The sequence below is a fragment of the Podarcis vaucheri genome (genome assembly GCF_965113315.1).
Source record: "Podarcis vaucheri genome assembly, chromosome: 12".
Classification (NCBI taxonomy): Eukaryota; Metazoa; Chordata; class Lepidosauria; order Squamata; family Lacertidae; genus Podarcis; species Podarcis vaucheri.
The window spans coordinates 56,736,533-56,755,814 of record NC_138750.1 but is presented as its reverse complement, the minus strand read 5'-3'; the positions used below and the strand labels follow the sequence as shown (position 1 = coordinate 56,755,814).

General features: G+C 43.8%; 1 protein-coding gene across 2 annotated transcripts in view; it reads left to right on the top strand.

Annotated features, from left to right (window-relative positions):
• Positions 1-19,282, top strand: part of CRHR2 (corticotropin releasing hormone receptor 2) — a 201,264-nt gene that overhangs the window by 27,926 nt on the left and 154,056 nt on the right. For both annotated transcript variants that reach the window (XM_082192528.1, XM_082192530.1), the window contains one exon: positions 6,832-6,925. In XM_082192528.1, the coding sequence (XP_082048654.1) occupies positions 6,832-6,925 (94 nt within the window). Of the gene's footprint in view, positions 1-6,831; positions 6,926-19,282 lie in introns of those variants that run through there.

Sequence of the window (19,282 nt, the reverse complement as noted above, 5' to 3'; positions counted from 1 at the left end):
TCCCTCAAAGGATTCTGGGAGCTGTAGTCTGTTTAGGGTGCTGAGAGCTGTTTGCAGACATGCACACCACCCTGTTTTCCCTCACAGAGCTACAATTCCCAGAGTGGCTTAACAACCAAGCCTTCTTCCCAGGGAATTCTGGGAATAGCAGTGCTCTGAGCAGCAGCGCCAAGTTGCGCCCAACATGAGGGGCCCCCATCGTGTGTGCATGAAGTCACACGCACAATGCCCCCCACCCAAGTCCGGCCCTGCCCCCTGCCCCACCCACTAGATTTTGCCCTGTCTCTGAGGGGAATGGGGGCCGCTTAAAACAACGCTCAGCATCCATGGCAAACTGCCGCTTCCAGAATTCTTTGAGGGAAACCACAGCAATTATTATTGTTATTATCATTTATTAAATTTAGATACTCCCCTTCATCACAGAGCCGTTTACAGTATATTAAAAAAACTAAATGCATGACACAATAACACCAAAACAAAACAACACTCCCCACACATTTCCCAAGGGACTCTGGGAAGTATAGTTCAGGGAAGGGAATTGAGGTCTGTCAGCACCCTTAACAAACCACAATTCCCAGAATCCTTTGGGGGAGACCAAGGCTGTTAAAATGGTATCATAGTGATTTAAATGCATAGATGGAGACAGACAAACTTGACATGAGCGAACAGTGTGACGTGGCAGCTAAAAAAGCCAATGCAATTCTGGGCTGCATCGATAGGAGTATAGCATCTAGATCAAGGGAAGTAATAGTGCCACTGTATTCTGCTCTGGTCAGACCTCACCTGGAGTACTGTGTCCAGTTCTGGGCACCACAATTCAAGAAGGACACTGACAAACTGGAACGTGTCCAGAGGAGGGAAACCAAAATGGTCAAAGGCCTGGAAACGATGCCTTATGAGGAACGGCTAAGGGAGCTGGGCATGTTTAGCCTGGAGAAGAGGAGGTTAAGGGGTGATATGATAGCGATGTTCAAATATATAAAAGGATGTCACATAGAGGAGGGAGAAAGGTTGTTTTCTGCTGCTCCAGAGAAGCGGACATGGAGCAATGGATCCAAACTACAAGAAAGAAGATTCCACCTAAACATTAGGAAGAACTTCCTGACAGTAAGAGCTGTTCGACAGTGGAATTTGCTGCCAAGGAGTGTGGTGGAGTCTCCTACTTTGGAGGTCTTTAAGCAGAGGCTTGACAACCATATGTCAGGAGTGCTCTGATGGTGTTTCCTGCTTGGCAGGGGGTTGGACTCGATGGCCCTTGTGGTCTCTTCCAACTCTATGATTCTATGATTCTAGGTTCTCTGTGTGCATCTCTTTCTCCTCCCTCCCACTCCTCTGCCACAACAATATATTTCATTAGGGCTTAAAACCCCAATTAAACATGCAAATTGGATATAGCATGCACAAATACTTAATAAGAGAAAGAGGGACCTCAGTTGTCCATCATCTTGTCTGCTTTGGTCCTAAGCCAGCGGCCATTTCTGGCGGCATCAAATTCCATCCTTTCATCTGGCATTATGTGAATAAGTGCTGCTTCTTTTTTGTCTGCCCCAAATTTCTGTTGGCAGCATCGTGTAATTTCATATAAGGCAGCATCTGATCGTCCCGTAATTGCCCTGCAAGATAGCAATTGATCTCTTTTTATCTCAGATGTATAATTTTATAGGCAGAGCTGGACGGCGCCTTGAATTGTTCCCAAGGCTAGCTCCGCCGAGAGCTTTCGGTGGACCATAATTCAGAGCACTTCGCGAGAAGCAAAATTAGTCGTCGTTCCTCCACCTTGTGCATCGGGTGGACGCCTTAAATTGCCCACTGACTCACGCATGAAGGAATCCTTCATTGTTTGGAGACTAAGCCCAGAATGTTTCAAGCATGTGTCAGATGTCGCTGATGAAAAACTAAATATGAAATTGCAGAAGAGCAGCAGCGTTGGCATTCACAGTGTCTAGCCTCTGGTGAATGACAGCCAGCTATGCATTCTGCAATGAGGAACATTGACCTCTATGACTTCTCGTCTCCAGACTGTTGGTGATTTGCAGGAGGGATTCAGATTCATACTGGGAATGTAGGTCTACAAAAGCATTCTGCCACCCAAGTGCCACAAATCCACCTTGTTTTCTTAAAGGCCACTTTGTGGTTAGGTAGGATTGCCATTTAGGGACGCGGGTGGCGCTGTGGGTTAAACCACAGAGCCTAGGACTTGGCGATCAGAAGGTCGGCAGTTTGAATCCCCGCGATGGGGTGAGCTCCCATTGCTCGGTCCCTGCTCCTGCCCATCTAGCAGTTTGAAAGCACGTCAAAGTGCAAGTAGATAAATAGGTACTGCTCCGGCGGGAAGGTAAACGGCGTTTCCATGCGCTGCTCTGGTTCTCCAGAAGTGGCTTAGTCATGCTGGCCACATGACCTGGAAGCTGTACGCCAGCTCCCTCGGCCAATAAAGCGAGATGAGCGCCGCAACCCCAGAGTCGGCCAAGACTGCACCTAATGGTCAGGGGTCCCTTTACCTTTACTTTAGGATTGCCATATATCTGGGTTTTCTCAGGCCTGTCCTCCTTTCAAGGTCCAACATCTCTTTTTCCCCCAATTTTTAAATTAATTTTCCAATATTATAACAAGCATAACAGCAACAAAAAGAAACATTACAATACCAAGAAAAAACAAACAAACAAACAGAAAAACATTGATCTTAACTGTTATAATCCTCTTTTGTTGTCATTGTTAAATGACTTCCTCAAATCCCTCTGGCTGAGTTTCCATATAGCTCTTTGTAGCAGTTTTCAAACACCATTTTCATATAAAATTTACTTGTTCAATTAACATCTTTCTTTCTTTTCATTTTGACTTCTGTCCATGATATTATACAATTTCACATAATTAAATCTTAAACCAATCTGTTACTCACAAGTCTTTCTATTTAAGTTATCTTAACATATTTAACTAAATAGTCTTTAAATTTCTTCTACTTCTTTTGATACTCCTCCTCCTTCTGGTCGTGGATTATTCCGGTCAGGTCAGCTAGCTCCAAAAAGTCCACCATCTTCATCTGCCATTCCTCCACTGTTGGTACTTCTTGTAATTTCCAATTTTTGGCCAGTAAAATTCTAGCTGCAGTTGTGGCATACAAAAACAATCTGACATCTTTCCTGGGCAATTCCAGACCTATTATTCCAAGTAGAAAGGCTTCTGGTTTCTTAATAAATGTATATTTCAACATTTTTTCCAATTCATTATAAATCTTTTCCCAGAAGTCTTTCACCTTGGGACACGTCCACCACATATGGTAAAAAGTAACTTCTTTTTCTTTACATTTCCAACATAAATTATCACTCTTGTGGTAGATCTTTGCTAGTTTTACAGGGGTTAAGTACCATCTCTACATCATGTTCATAACATTTTCCTTTAACTGGGTGACTGGGGGCAGCCGCCGAGACCATATAACACCGGTCTTGAAAGACCTGCATTGGCTCCCAGTATGTTTCCGAGCACAATTCAAAGTGTTGGTGTTGACATTTAAAGCCCTAAACGGCCTCGGTCCTGTATACCTGAAGGAGCGTCTCCACCCCCATCGTTCAGCCCCGACACTGAGGTCCAGCGCCGAGGGCCTTCTGGCGGTTCCCTCATTGCGAGAAGCCAAGTTACAGGGAACCAGGCAGAGAGCCTTCTCGGTGGTGGCGCCCTCCCTGTGGAATGCCCTCCCACCAGATGTCAAAGAGAACAACAACTACCTGACATTCAGAAGACATCTTAAGGCGGCCCTGTTCAGGGAAGTTTTTAACGTGTGATATTTTACTGTATTTTTGGTTTCTATGGAAGCCGCCCAGAGTGGCTGGGGAGGCCCAGCCAGATGGGCGGGGTATAAATAATAAATTATTATTATTATTATTATTATTATTATTATTATTAACATCGTACATGCAGTAAACGTAACCCCTTTCTTCCACAACCTTCCCCAATCTTCAAACATTATATTATATCTAACATCTCTTGCCTTAAGGTTGAACATCTCCACCTGGGCGGACGTTTACAATTTTCAAGAAATGAATGGGGGGGGGGTTGTTTTGTTTTTTGCTTGGGCAGGCATGTGCCTGGGACACTCCCCAGCTGAGCCGGCACCATTGGTCCCCCAGCTCACTCTCGAACCAGCGCCGGGCTGGGGGATCCTTTAACTGGCTCTGGGCTGTGGTAGCTCCACAGCCTGGAGCCAAACCCCTGTGCCTTTTTCTCGGGCTTAGCTGGCAGCAGGGTGTGTGTGTGTACTGGCCATGTTGTGTGGATGCCTGATTATCGTCTTCCAAAGCAACAACTGTATTCCGCCAGTAAAGCTAGCAATAATGTATCATACTCATGATAATAAATGCTGGAAATGTAAGGAAAAAGAAGGAACCTTTTACCACATGTGGTGGACGTGCCCCAAGGTAAAAGACTTCTGGGAAAGGATCTATAATGAACTGAAAAAAGTGTTGAAAAACACATTTATTAAGAAACCAGAAGAAGCCTTTTTACTTGGTATAGCAGGGGGAGAAATCCCCAAAAAGGATGTTACTTTTTTTCTGCATGCCACAACAGCTGCGAGAATATTATTGGTGAAGAATTGGAAGAAACAAGATTTACCAACTATAGAAGAATGGCGGATGAAGATGATGGACTATGTGGAACTTGCTGAACTGACTGGGATACCAGAGAGAAGAGACGGTGGAAGAAGATTGGAAGAAGTTTAAGGAACATTTGAAAAAATATGTTAATATTTAAATCTTAGAATAGCTCTGGAAGTGGATATAGGCTGTAGGGTTAGAAGTAGATGATAGTGTATTTTAAAATAGTATTATTTGTAAGTGATAAAATGTGAATATTTTTATGGTAAAACTAAGTGTGATTTAAAAAAATGGTTAAAAATTATGATATATGAAACTGCTGAAGATGAGGTAAAATGAAAATCAGATAGGGGGGACTTGGGGAAGCTCACCTAACAATGTTTAGAAAAAATAAGAATAAGACAAGAATTTGTTTGTATTGTTTGTATTTCTGTTTGTATTGTTTATTTGTTTTATAAAATGAATAAAAAATGGGGGGAGGGATAAAGCAACAACTGTATTTCGAACTTAAAAATGGAAAGTGTAATGCCTGCAGTCAACAAAAGAGGTTCAAAGACTCTCTTAAGGCAAATCTTAAAAAAATGTAGTATAAACACCAACAATTGGGAAACACTTGCCTGAGACCTCTCCAGTTGGAGAACAGCCTTTACCAAAGGTGTCATGGACTTTGAAGGCACTCAAACTCAGGACGCAAGGGAGAAACGTGCTAAGAGGAAGGCACGCTTGGTAAATCCACACCATGATCAGCTCCCGCCCGGAAACCTATATCCCCACTGTGGAAGGACATGTGGATCCAGAATTGGCCTCCACAGTGACTTACAGACTTATTGTTAAAACTGTGTTTATGGAAGACAATCTTACTTGGCTACAAGTGATCGCCAAAGAAGAAGTATGAAGTCCAAATGTGTCCTCTTTCTTGTTCCTCGAAATATGGCAATGCTAGTTAGGAAAGTGATGGGGGAATGGGTTGGATAGTGTGTAAAGACATATAACATACCCTCTAACATTCCTCAGGTGAAATTAGGGACATTTCTCAAACCCCCAAATTGACCCTCCTTGACCCCCTATTTTTGGCCCCCTCCCTCCTACAGAACATTTCCTATCAGAAGAAGGATGAGTGCCACCTACCTGTTGTTGTTGTTTAGTCATTTAGTCATGTCCGACTCTTCGTGACCCCATGGACCAGAGCACACCAGGCGCTCCTGTCTTCCACTGCCTCCCGCAGTTTGGTCAAACTCATGCTGGTAGCTTCGAGAACACTGTCCCACCACCTAGTCCTCTGTTGTCCCCTTCTCCTTGTGCCCTCAGTCTTTCCCAGCATCAGGGTCTTTTCCAGGAAGTTTTCTCTTCTCATGAGGTGGCCAAAGTCTTGGAGTCTCAGCTTCAGGATCTGTCCTTCCAGTGAGCACTCAGGGCTGATTTCCTTCAGAATGGATAGGTTTGGTCTTCTTGCAGTCCATGGGACTCTCAAGAGTCTCCTCCAGCACTAGAATTCAAAAGCATCAATTCTTCAGTGATCAGCCTTCTTTATGGTCCAGCTCTCACTTCCATACATCACTACTGGGAAAGCCAAAGCTTTAACTATACGGACCTTTGTTGGCAAGGTGATGTCTCTGCTTTTTAAGATGCTGTCTAGGTTTGTCATTGCTTTTCTCTCAAGAAGCAGGCGTCTTTTAATTTTGTAGCTGCTGTCACCATCTGCAGTGATCATGGAGCCCAAGAAAGTAAAATCTACCTAGGTACACCTACCTGTACTCAGCCACAAAGTTCCCTGGGTGACCTTGGGTTGCTCACTCACTCTCAACCTAACCTACCTCACAGGGTTGTTGTCAGGATGAAATGGGGAGGAGGAGAGTTATGACCTTGAGCTCCTTGGAAGAAAGGTTGGGCAATGAGTGTCCACGTAACTTTCTCCCCAGAGTAAGACACTGAAAGGCTAATTTATTGGGTAAATGTAATAGTACCTGTACATTTTGTGTCATATTTCAGGTTCTAGAAAGGCTAGAAACTCACTCTCTTTTAAAAATGAAAGCTGGGGATCTGGGGATTATTATTATTATTTTGGGGGCCCACTGCCCAATCACCAGACACCCCTTGGTTTGATTTAGAGTATATCCTGTCTGCCCCAGCTCTAATCTCTGATTCTACAACACTTCTTCCCCTAACAAATCTTGTGTTTTCTCTTCTTCCTCCCTTCAGTTTCCCTACTAACAAATCTTCTTGTCTCCTTCCTTTCTCTCAGCTGGTTCTGCACTGTGATTCTTCCGCAAGCCTGCCCTTCTCCGCTCTGCTGGAGAGATACTGTGAAGAATGGTCCTCCCATCACAATTTGACAGGTAATAATGACCTTGAGATAGTGTCTAATTAGTAGGGGATGCCCACTGGCTTAGGGAAATTTGCGGCAGAGAGGTATTTCAGTCGGTTGTGGGATTTTTTGGCAATGATAGTGAAATGGAACCTGAATATTCAGAGCCATATTACCTCTAAATATCAAGTATTAGAGACATGCAATGGGTTAGAGCTGTTCCCTTCTTGCCCTTGTCTATGGACTCCATTTCGATTCTCTCAGTTTCTCATTTAACCAATCATAAATCCAGCTGTCCACCTTTTGCAGCAATCTGCTTTCCTTTCTCTTTTAAACATCTCATGCAAATTTATAAGCATCGTAGGGTTAAATTTCTCCCAGTAAACAAATTTTATATGGAGCCTTGACTAATGTAAGCATTTTTGCAATCAATCTTTCCCAATATAATGCATTTTTATATGCTGTTTTCGCTTTCCCCTGCTAGTTCTCACATTCTTTTGAAAAAGGCAAATTTGATAGATTTGGATTTAAATGTGCACTGAATAAAATTTCTTCTCCTTCCCCTACTTCCAGATGACCTGTTTTATGGAATATTTGATCCCTATACGTTTGTACAAAGTTTGCAGGGAGGTTAAAGTATGTCGGCTAGTTGCTGAGAAATCATTCTGATTTGTTTCTGGGGAGGTTATTCCATGTTGCATCCAGCAAGCGTCATCCCATTCCCAGTGGCTTTTATGTCAGTTTCCTTATCTCGGAAAGACCGGTTTGTGGGCAAGGACAGAGGACTCAGCTACATTAGTAAAGAAACAGTGATTTGAATGCATTATAATCATGCAACACCAGGGGGTGCCAGAGAGCAAGAAATTTTAAAACACGATTTTCAATAGAGATTTTTTCTTTTGTTATAACGATCTAATTTCTGACTTATTTATAGGGTCGTCCCCCCCGGCTCGATCCACCCAGGGTTTGTGGCACAGAAGCTGCAAATCAGCTCTAATTGCACAAACTCTGAATTTGGTGGTGCTTGAAAATAGTCTGGGAATACCTTCAGAAGCCACCTTTCATGACCCTAAAGGGGAATATTTCTCTTGGAAGAAGGGGACCTATATTATGCATGTCCCGTCAAAATGTCACTTTTAGGGATGGGCAAATCTGTCAATCTTGGTTTCTCTCTCATTTTCCAATCTTAAATTCCCTACATTTCTTTTTTCTTTTCTTTTTTTATTAAATCTTTATTGGTTTAAAATACAAAGATACAATCATACAACGAAGGAAAGTATTTCAGATTTAAATACAAAAAGAAAAAAGAAAGGGGGAAAAGAAAATTTTTGAAACAATGATGAAAAGAAAAAAGAAGAAAAAAGACCAAAGATTTATACAACATTATATCTATCAAATAATATATATATATATTGCAAAAAAAACTTCCAATCTTTCTTGTTATACTTTTTCTGTTGTCATGGTATTAGATAAATAGATAAATAGTAGATAAATAGGTACCACTCTAGCGGGAAGGTAACCGGTGTTTCCGTGCGCTGCTCTAGTTCACCAGAAACAGCTTAGTCATGCTGACCACATGACCTGGAAGCTGTACGCTGGCTGCCTTGGCCAATAAAGTGAGATGAGCGCCGCAACCCCAGAGTTGGCCACCACTGGACCTAATGGTCAGGGGTCCCTTTACCTTTTTTATCCAAATGCAAGGCATTAAAGACAGCCTGCCCATGCCCCCTAAGTTGGCCTTCTGCCCCCAGGAGCACACTGTCCTTTGATCACCAGTGTCCAAATAAAACTCAGCTGCCGATCCACCCGACTTCTGGGTCTGAATGGAAGTGCCATTTCTGCGGGCTGGTCCCTGTCTGCACCCGCCAACACTGCAATAGTTTGCTGATTTCCTGAGTTCTTCCTTTACAGTTATTCATTCCGTTGGGTAACTGCTGGAAAGCTTACAGCTTATTTCTTATCGGTTAATTTCATTAAATGCAACACCATTTTCCTTCCAGACAAGCCAGATGAAAAGACTATTCATCGCGGAGTGGTTTGTTGTTGTCGTTTGGCTTTCTCTTCCAAATTAAGCGCTCTTCTTTCTTCATTCTCTCCACCCTGGCTTCAGATTTGTGGTCTTCTTAAATAAGATTTTGAACACCACAATAAAACTGCAATGTAGTTTGCAACAAACAAATCTGTTATGCTTCCCTGCCCATGAAATTGGAACTTCCCAAGTGCGTTGGCATTCAATCCTGGCAAATGGTTTAGTTCTCAACTGATGGATTTTATTTTATTTTTTAAATTCCTCTTGCTGCTGTATGATGGTGGAAGGCAAATAACTAAATTAGTTCGCATTCAAAGGCAAACTTGGCAAATTCACACTTTCCAAAGCAATATGTCAGTGGTGGCCAAACTCGGCCCTCCAACTGTTTTTGAACTACAGTTCCCATCATCCCTGACCACTGGTCCTGTTAGCTAGGGATGATGGGAGTTGTAGTCCCAAAACAGCTGGAGGGCCGAGTTTGGCCACCACTGCAATATTTGGACTCAAATGCAGCCAGCCTTCAAAATTCATGCTTTTTCTGAATTTGGCAATGCAGTTCTCGAGCCAAGCAGTGTGCACAAAAATGCATGTATCGTGCGCAACGTGTGTGTGTAAAATTCATGTAATGGTGAGCATAACTTTCAAAGATGCACTGTATTAGGGGAAATGGTTGGCAAAAAATGTTTCTATTTCTCGAAATTGAATACGAAGTGTTTATTAGGAGAAATTCACAGCAGGCCACTGAGACATTACAGTGGTACTTCGGGATGTGAAGAGGATCCATTCCGGAGCCCCGTTCGCATCCTGAAGCAAACACAACCCACATCCATGCGTCTGCGTGTGCGCGGATCGTGTTTCGCCGCTTCCGCGCATGTGCGTGATGTCATTTTGACCATGGAGTGCAACCCGAAAATACTTAACTTGAAGCAAATTTATCCCGAGGTATGACTGTACTGTGGAGATTTTGTGGCTTGTTTGTTTGCTTTTAAGGGAAATTGCAGATTGCCTCAGTAATGTATTTTAAGAGCGGAAAAATGAGAAACGGAGAGAACCAAAAAAGGACAGATTCATCCAACCCTAGTTACAAGAGGGGAGATTTCAGTTGAACATTAGGGGGAAATTCTTATGGAGAAGGGTAGTTTGACAATGCAACTAGCTGCTTGGAGAGGTGGTAGAGGTCTTTAGGCAGAGGCTGAGCAGTGATCCATTGAGGATATACAGTGGTACCTCGGGTTAAGTACTTAATTCATTCCAGAGGTCCGTTCTTAACCTGAAACTGTTCTTAACCCGAAGTGCCACTTTAGCTAATGGGGCCTCCTGCTGCCACCGCGCCGCCGGAGCACGATTTCTGTTCTCATCCTGAAGCAAAGTTCTTAACCGGAGGTACTATTTCTGGGTTAGCAGATTCTGTAACCTGAAGCGTATGTAACTTGAAGCGTATGTAACCCGAGGTACCACTGTACTAACTCTGGATTTTTGCATTGAGGAGGAGGTTAAACCAGATGCCTGTACAGTGGTACCTCGTCTTATGAACTTAATCCATTCTGGAAGTCTGTTCTTAAACCAAAGCCATTCTTAAACGGAGGCACACTTTCCCTAATGATGATAATGATAATAATAATAATAATAATAATAATAATAATAATAATAATAATTTATTATTTGTACCCTGCCCATCTGGCTGGGTTTCCCCAGCCACTCTGGGCGGCTTCCAACAAAGATTAAAAATGCATTAAAATGTCAAACATTAAAAACTTCCCTAAACAGGGCTGCCTTCTGATGTCTTCTAAATGTCAGTTGGTTGTTTATCTCTTTGACATCGGATGAGGCCTCCCGCCACCAGTGCCCTTCCACCATTCGGCTTCTGTTCGTAGACAGAGGTAAAGTTCACTAACCGGAATGCTACTTCCAGTTTTGCGGCATTCATATACCAAATAGTTCGTAAACAGGGCTGTTCTTAAACCGAGGTACCGCTGTACAACCCTGTGCAAAACATCTGCATGAAAAATAGTGTAACCCATATGGTCAGCTTGTAGAATGACTGCAGCAAGTATATGTGTTTGTGCATAAGAGTAGGGATGTAAGCAGGCATCAATTTCCACCCCCCAACCTGTACCCGCTGCACGCAATACTGTTTCCATTCCACTGCAGTTCCACTTCTGCCAAAAGCTACATTTTTTGCCTCTCTGTGTGCTGCAAAAAAATTACATTAGGTGCAGAACACAAGCAATTAATTGCATATATTGCATTGTCATTAACTTATTCCACCACATTCATTGCAATGCAAAGGGAACATGATACAATTTGGGGGGGGGGTGGAATCAATGTTGTACCGTTTACGGACTGCAAGCAACACCAGCAGTGAGTACCAGTTGTATTTGTCAGACTGGTTTCCGTTCCGGACGCCAGATGGCTAAGCAAAGACGGACAATTTCTGCTCCTGTCTTAGTGTTTATCAGAATTCTCCAACCTCTCTCGGCAAGAGGGCAGACATTTGCCATTATGATTTTAAAAGAAAACCAGGATTGTGTGTGTGTTTGTGAGCCAGCTGCATTCAAGACACACAAGAACCACTTTATGAAATCATCATCATCATTTTTAATTTGTATACCGTCTTTCTATCTTACAATACTCAAGGTGGTTTACAAGCTGAAGAAACAAAAAATGTACATCTTATAACAATCTAATGCAATACAAAAATGTGATAATAAAACATAACTTTAAAATAGGCAATCTCCATCAAAAAAAAGTCCAGTAGTGATGTATGGAAGTGAGAGCTGGACCATAAAGAAGGCTGATCGCCAAAGAATTGATGCTTTTGAATTCTGGTGTTGGAGGAGACTCTTGAGAGTCCCATGGACTGCAAGAAGATCAAATGTATCCATTCTGAAGGAAATCAGCCCTGAGTGCTCACTGGAAGGACAGATCGTGAAGCTGAGGCTCCAATACTTTGGCCACCTCATGAGAAGAGAAGACTCCCTGGAAAAGACCCTGATGCTGGGATAGATGGAGGGCACAAGGAGAAGGGGACGACAGAGGACGAGATGGTTGGACAGTGTTCTCGAAGCTACAAACATGAGTCTGACCAAACTGCGGGAGGCAGTGGAAGACAGGAGTGCCTGGCGTGCTCTGGTCCATGGGGTCATGAAGAGTCAGACACGACTAAACAACTAAACAACAACATCAAAAAAGTAACATTCAACAATCATTAGAATAGTATAAAATAATAATATCAACATATAAAAGTTAAACAGAAATCCACTCAACAGTTACAATAATATCTAAACTATAATCAAGAAAACAATGGCAAGCCACAGTTCATAAAACAATGCAATAACTTGGAAGACCAGGGTTCAGAACCCCACTCAGCCATGAAGCTCATTCGGTGACCCTCACCTACCGCACAGGGTCGTTGTGAGATGGAGAGGGGAAGAGCGCATCAGTAGTGCTGAAGAACTACTTGGTCTTAGGATCTATGCCTTTTAACGCTGCTCTGCTCTGCCCTCAATCTGCCTGGCTTCTCACGAACAAGACTGACCTTTGTTTCAACTGAAGAATGTTCCCCTTTCAGCCACGCAGCCTTTTTCGCTTCCCAAAATAAAAATGACAAAGGGGGTTTTCAAGTGCATTTGTATTGTGTGGGTGAACGGAACCAGTCCATTGATTTCCTTTTTCTCTTTTTGTACGTGCAACTCTTCCTCGCTCCGTAAAGCTCCCTCACTTTCTCGGGCGCCTAGGTGTTGATTTTCAAAACTTGGCAACATCGTTCGCTCATGGAAGACTGGAACTTGACACGCACTCCATTCGCTAACTTTACAATCTAACGTGTTTGCAAATGGGAGGGATAAAGTGTCTTGATGCTTTTGGAGCACTATCGATCCTGAATTTTAGCAACAATCTGCGCAAAGCACTTTTGAAAGGTTACCTTGCAGCATAGCATGGAACAGATTTCTGTCTCTTCCTTCAGTTCCCCTCTGCCCCGCATCTGTTTGGTTGCTGATTTCCTTTATGAGTAAAGGTAAAGGTACCTCTGACCGTTAGGTCCAGTCGCAGACGACTCTGGGGTTGCGACGCTCATCTCGCTTTACTGGTCGAGGGAGCCAGTGTTTGTCCACAGACAGTTTTTCCGGGTCATGTGTCCAGCATGACTAAGCCGCTTCTGGCGAACCAGTTGAGTGTTGCTCTCTTGAACTTCACCCCCTTTTCCCTCTGCAATTAGAGTAGCTCTGGGAAATTTTCACATTCCCTCGCTGGAGGCATCCTGCTTCATTCTTCAGCAGAGCCATGATATCCCTGCTCTCTGGTTCAATTTGATTGTTTTCTTCTAACTCCTACACCTCTCTCCAGTGCTTTCTCTCGGCCCTATTTGGATCTGCTCAGAGTGCTGCCAGGTCCTGGGAGGTTCTCCCACTTACAGATCAGCAGGTTGGAGCCCCCTTCCCCTCACTCCTCTTCCTAATATTTATATTCGCTGCTTTTGATCCCACATTGCAGAAGCATTTTGACACACACACACACCCGGGCTTTCTTTTATGATATCCAAGGTCAGGCTGAAAAGCCTTAATTTTCTCAAGTTCTTCTTTTTATGTTCCTCATATCTTGCATGCATAATATGTTTTAACCTTTAATCTGCATTTGTGTGTTCTATATCATCATCATCATCATCATCATTAATTCCATTTCTATCCCTATATTTTAGTATCTGTATTTTAATACTTAGAGGGACGTGGGTGGTGCTGTGGGTTAAACCACAGAGCCTAGGACTTGCTGATCAGAAGGTTGGCGGTTCGAATCCCCGCGATGGGGTGAGCTCCCGTTGCTCGGTCCCTGCTCCTGCCAACCTAGCAGTTCGAAAGCACGTCAAAGTGCAAGTAGATAAATAGGTACCACTCGGGCGGGAAGGAAAACGGTGTTTCCGTGCTCTGCTCTGGTTTGCCAGAAGCAGCTTTGTCATGCTGGCCACATGACCCGGAAGCTGTATGCCGGCTACCTCTGTCAATAAAGCGAGATGAGCGCCACAACCCCAGAGTCGACCACGACTGGACCTAATGGTCAGGGGTCCCTTTACCTTTACCTACTTTAATACTTTGTTGGAAGCTGCCCAGAGTGACTGGGGAAACCCAGCCAGATGGGCTGGGTATAAATAAATTATTATTGTTGTTGTTGTTGTTGTTGTTGTTGTTTAGTCGTTTAGTCGTGTCTGACTCTTCGTGACCCCATGGACCAGAGCACGCCAGGCACTTCTGTCCTCCACTGCCTCCTGCAGTTTGATCAAACTCATGCTGGTAGCTTCAAGAACACCATCCAACCATCTCATTCTCTGTCGTCCCCTTCTCCTTGTGCCCTCCATCTTTCCCAACATCAGGGTCTTTTCCAGGGAGTCTTCTCTTCTCATGAGGTGGCCAAAATATTGGAGCCTCAGCTTCACGATCTGTCCTTCCAGTGAGCGCTCAGGGCTGATTTCCTTCAGAATGGAGAGGTTTGATCTTCTTGCAGTCCATGGGACTCTCAAATTATTATTATTATTATTATTATTATTATTATTATTATTCTCCAAAGAGCTCAAGCTGGCATTTGTGGTTGTCTTCTCCTGCATTCTGTCCTCACAACAACCCTGTGAGGTAGGTTAGGTTGAGAGACTATCACTGGCTCAGTGTAATTGAGCTAGCATCATGGCTGATCAGGGATTTGAACCCAGGCCTCCCAGGTCCTAGTCCGACACTCTAAGCCTCCGAACTCTACAATTCTGCAGTTCTGCAGTTCTGTGATCACTGCCTCCAACAGCGGAGGCAGAAAACAGCAATCAAGGCTGGTAGCCATCTATAGACGTATCTTCCATGAATTTGTCTATAATCCTGCTTTAAAGCCATCTGATGTAGTGGCCATCTTAAAGCAGGGAGTTCCGCCGTTTAGCTATGTACTGTGTCAAGAAATGCTTTCTTTTGTCTGCCCGAAATCTCCCTGCATTCAGCTTCATTGAATGTCCATTGAATGCTATTATGAGAGAGGGAGAGAAACAGTCACGGTTAGGAACATGCTGTTAGTTCTGTCAGTTTTTCTTGGTCAGTTTTTTCCATGGGACTTCCATCCTGTGTCCCGACATTCCCCAATTGTTTCACCCTGTTTCTCTTCTTGGCTGCCTTTATATTGTGGCGTACAGAGCCACCAGTTCCTATTGTCCTCTGAATTTCACAATGCTATGAAACGAGCTGTCAGAAACACTTAGGGAAACGGGGTGAGAAACCCACAGTGATTTTTATTTTTTTTAATCTCACCCCCCAAAAATGTGACACTTCCAGTGAATTACTAGATTGTCCAAGCATGCTGAAAGATGAGAAAATAAAAGTTAGCTTTAAGGACCCACTCTTCTCTCCCTTTCCCCCACCCACCCTAATTTTCTTTTCTGCCTCATCTGTCAAGTCCTAAAAGGCTTTTGGGGAATTCTAGAATGTGCAAAAATGTTTCTGAGGTGATATATGCAACACAACAGATGCAGAGTAAATTTTTTAAAAAAGGTGTTAGGAAATGGCGGACCCATGAGATTCCTTTCCCCCGCTTCTCTCAAAAGAGATGGACTGCTCAGATCTTTTAAATACAGCTTAGTCCAGATTAGTTATTCTTATGAAAACCCCTTAAAAAACCTGCATAGCAGAAGAAAATAATTTTCTCTTTGGTGGTTAGATTATAGTCCTTTCTTCCCTTGTAGAATAGTGGTGGCCCATTTGCCAAGGCATAACCAGGGAACCTCTGGCCCTCAAATGTGTGGGAATGTTCAGGGTGGCAGGAGAGGATCTATTGTTTATTAATATCCTTCCTAACTTGCGCTAGCAAGTTCCTTTACTTAGCAGAGTTTACATTCCCCTTTGACATGCACAGCAGATAGCTGGTTGCAGGCTTCCATAAGCCTCTCGCTATTATACAATTCAGTCTGCCTCAGATTAAATTGTATAGTTCCTGATAAATTCCCTTTAATCCCCCCTAAAAGAATAAAGACACAACAATCTTATTTAAAGTCAATAAAAGAAGTTTACTCACATCAGTTCACAGTTGGATCCCTGAAGGCAGACTTAGTTACAAATACGTACATGTGGATCTACCCCATATGGGGGAATAATCCAGTGCTTATGCTACCTGGGAGCTATCATAGCAGTCCCTAGCTAAAAGCTGGGCTGATGAAGAAGGAAGTCAGAGACAGAGAGATTGCTGCGTGACTTGCCCTTTTTGTTACCTGGACAGGTAAGGTCACACCCACCTCTAGTCACATGCAAAAGGAAGGATGCTCCAGCCCAGGAGGAAACAGGAAGTTTCGACAGGCTGGACCAAACATCCCCTTGCATGTCTACTCTAGGAAAACAAGGAATGTTGTATTTGACTGCTCCCAGTGGATTGCATGCCACAAGAAGTTGCCGGGTTACAGCTGCCATCATCCCTGACCACCAACCATGATTGCTACGGCTGATAGATGTTGTGTCAGGTGATGGCTGGATGAGGAGGTGTAGCTGCCAAACCAAGAGCCCCTCAGGGAAAGCACAGAGGGAGAGGATTTAGATCCTGGAACCTGGTGGTGGGAAACTAGCCAAACCCTAGAGAAGGGAAGTCCTGGAGTCTGGTAGCTTGAAGGATGATGAAGAAGAGGAAACAGGCAGGTGCCCCAGAACAAGGAACGGACAGGAATCTTCTTCTTCTTCTTCTTCTTTAATGCTTTATTGAATCCAAAAAGAAAACAAACCGCCAACATAAGAATAATGCACATTACCAAATGATAAAATACTTTCTTCATACATAGGTTCTATAACGACTTCCAATCACCCCATCATGGGTCCTAAGTAGTTTTAGCATACCGCACTTATCTTTATCGGTCAAAGTAAATCCCAATTCTCTTAAATTCTTAAGGTTTTCTGCTTTCCTACAGAAGTCACTCCAGACCTGCCAACGAATTCAGGTTTCTACAATGCTCCCTGAGATATTTTCTGTGCATGTCCCATTCTCTCATAAACGTTTGAACTGTGTGGTCCCTTAATTTTTCTGTCATCCTTGCTAATTCTGCATATGCTGACAGTTTCTATTGCCATTCCAGTTTAGTCAGAGTTAAATCTCCCTTCCAATTTCTGGCTATTAGAGTTCTTGCTGCGAATGTAGCATACAGAAATAACATCTTTCTCACCCTTTTTGGAATATCTGCGCCCATTATACCCAAAAGGAATGCTTCAGGTTTTGGTTTTTGGGGTGGTTTTTTTTTTTTTTTTTTTTTTGCAAAGGAGAACTTAAATACTTTTTTGAGCTTATTATATACCGTTTCCCCAAACTTCCCTACAATTCCACCACATGTCACATTGTGCCTTCTGCCTCTCCATATCTCCAGCAATTGCTTGAGATATTTCTATACATTTTTGCTAACTTTGATGGTGTTATATACCAACGATAAAGCATCTTCATAAAGTTTTCTTTCAATGTATAGCATACAGTAAACCTCAAGTCCTCCTTCCATAATCTTCCCCATGCCTCAATTTGAATGTTATATCCATTCAAAAGCTGGGAAATATTGGGAGACCCGGAACAGCACCCGGCTGACACGTTGTCATTAGAAAGCATTCCAGCATCTCCCAGAAGCCGGCGAGCCTTGAAAGTAGGAGAGCAAAGAGCTCAAAGACAGAGGGGACATAGCAGCACCTGTAGAAGTGACAAATGAGGAAGTGGGAGAGACAGGGGCATGGAGATTCACTCAGGACAACGCCATTATCCAAGAAGCTGGGTTCTATAGCCTCTCTCTGTAAAGACTGAAATAAAAAAGGACAGTAAGAAACTTTTCCTTGTCTTATACTTTCCTGGGCAACCAGCCGGGAGCCGCTGACAGCATCCTGACAGTTGCCAAGCAGAGAGCCAGGCAGACATAGGTCCCTTGGGGCTCGCCATAGACAGAGGGAGGGACCTGACACAGGGGTAGGAATGAAGGGGGAGCTATAAGCCAGTCCGGGCAACTGCTTCATCTAGGCAGGAGCAATCCTTAGAAGTCTCCATGTGTTCTCTGTTCAGCTTCCTTAATAATCAAATGAACTGTAAATTAGCCAGCACTTTTGTTTCTTTCTTTGATCTGCCAATGACCTGTTCTCCTTGTCTGCTCCCTGACACGCTGGAAGTGCACCAACACCTGCAGGACCACATTATGTTTATATTCCAGATTTCCTCCATCATAGAACCCAAAGCAAATGGTTTCTGGATAGTCACCCACAGGGCTGTCTTAAGCATATGCGGCGCTGGGGTGCAAAGATCAGCCCGGCCCCACCCTGCCCCAGTCCCAGTCCCAGGAGTTCAGGAGGGGGAGTCAGCCAGCTGCCTCATTGTCTCACTGGCTTGTGGTCGCCCCCAAACTTGTAGCACAGAGCCTCCCGCAGCAGAAGAGCCCGCCGCGGCACTCCACCAACAGACGGGCTCTTCCCCGGACTCAACTCTAGGGCTCCAGACTCTCAGCCTGGCACCCCTGAGAGCCCGGCGCCCGGGTGCCCTGCACCCCTACTGCCTATGGGTAAGATGGCCCTGGTCACTCATCCAAGCTGACCAAACCCAGATCTGGTTAGTTCCAGCAAACTGGTGGCCTCACGTGATTTTGCACCATACAGCATTCTTCAACCTGGGGTTCCCAGATGTGGGTGGGCTGCAAGGCCCACCATACACAGCCTCCTTAGACCAATGACCAAGGATGATGGGCATTGTAGTCTACCCACATCTGGGGACCCCAGGCTGAAGAACACTGGCTGAAGAACATTCTTCGCTTAGAAGAGGAATGGGGAAATGGTGGTCCTTCTACTGTTTTTGGACCTCTCCCGACAGCACCTGTAAGACCTGCCCTGAAACTTTTGGATGTGCAAAAACAGTATTGAAAGCTGGATCGCGTCTAACTGCCCCGACACCATCATGAGTACAAATCTTCATGAATGTACAATAATAATAATAATAAGTATTTGTACAGTTGGCTGGTTTTTACACTCACTCACAAACTCCTAACTATCCTCCATGCTGGAGAGCATCTACAAAGGATATATTCCAGCCAGGCAAAAGTTAGAGAGAAACCACAGCATATTTTGGTTAGTCTGCCTGAACCGAAACCTGGTCTGAATTCCATTTTCTTCTGGAATCCCTTGACTTTCCTAGTGATGTCAGGTTTGGCTTCCTTCTAAGTAAATGGCTACAAGGTGAATTTCCAAGTCCACCGTCTTCTCATGTCCCCTGCCATGCCGAAATCAGAAGCCCCACAAATAAGCATCTCTCCACCCAAGTTCTGCATAAGCCTCCGAAATTGTAATATAGTTCATGTTATTACGATACCTTCGAGTATTATTAGTAATCGCAAAAGTATAACCT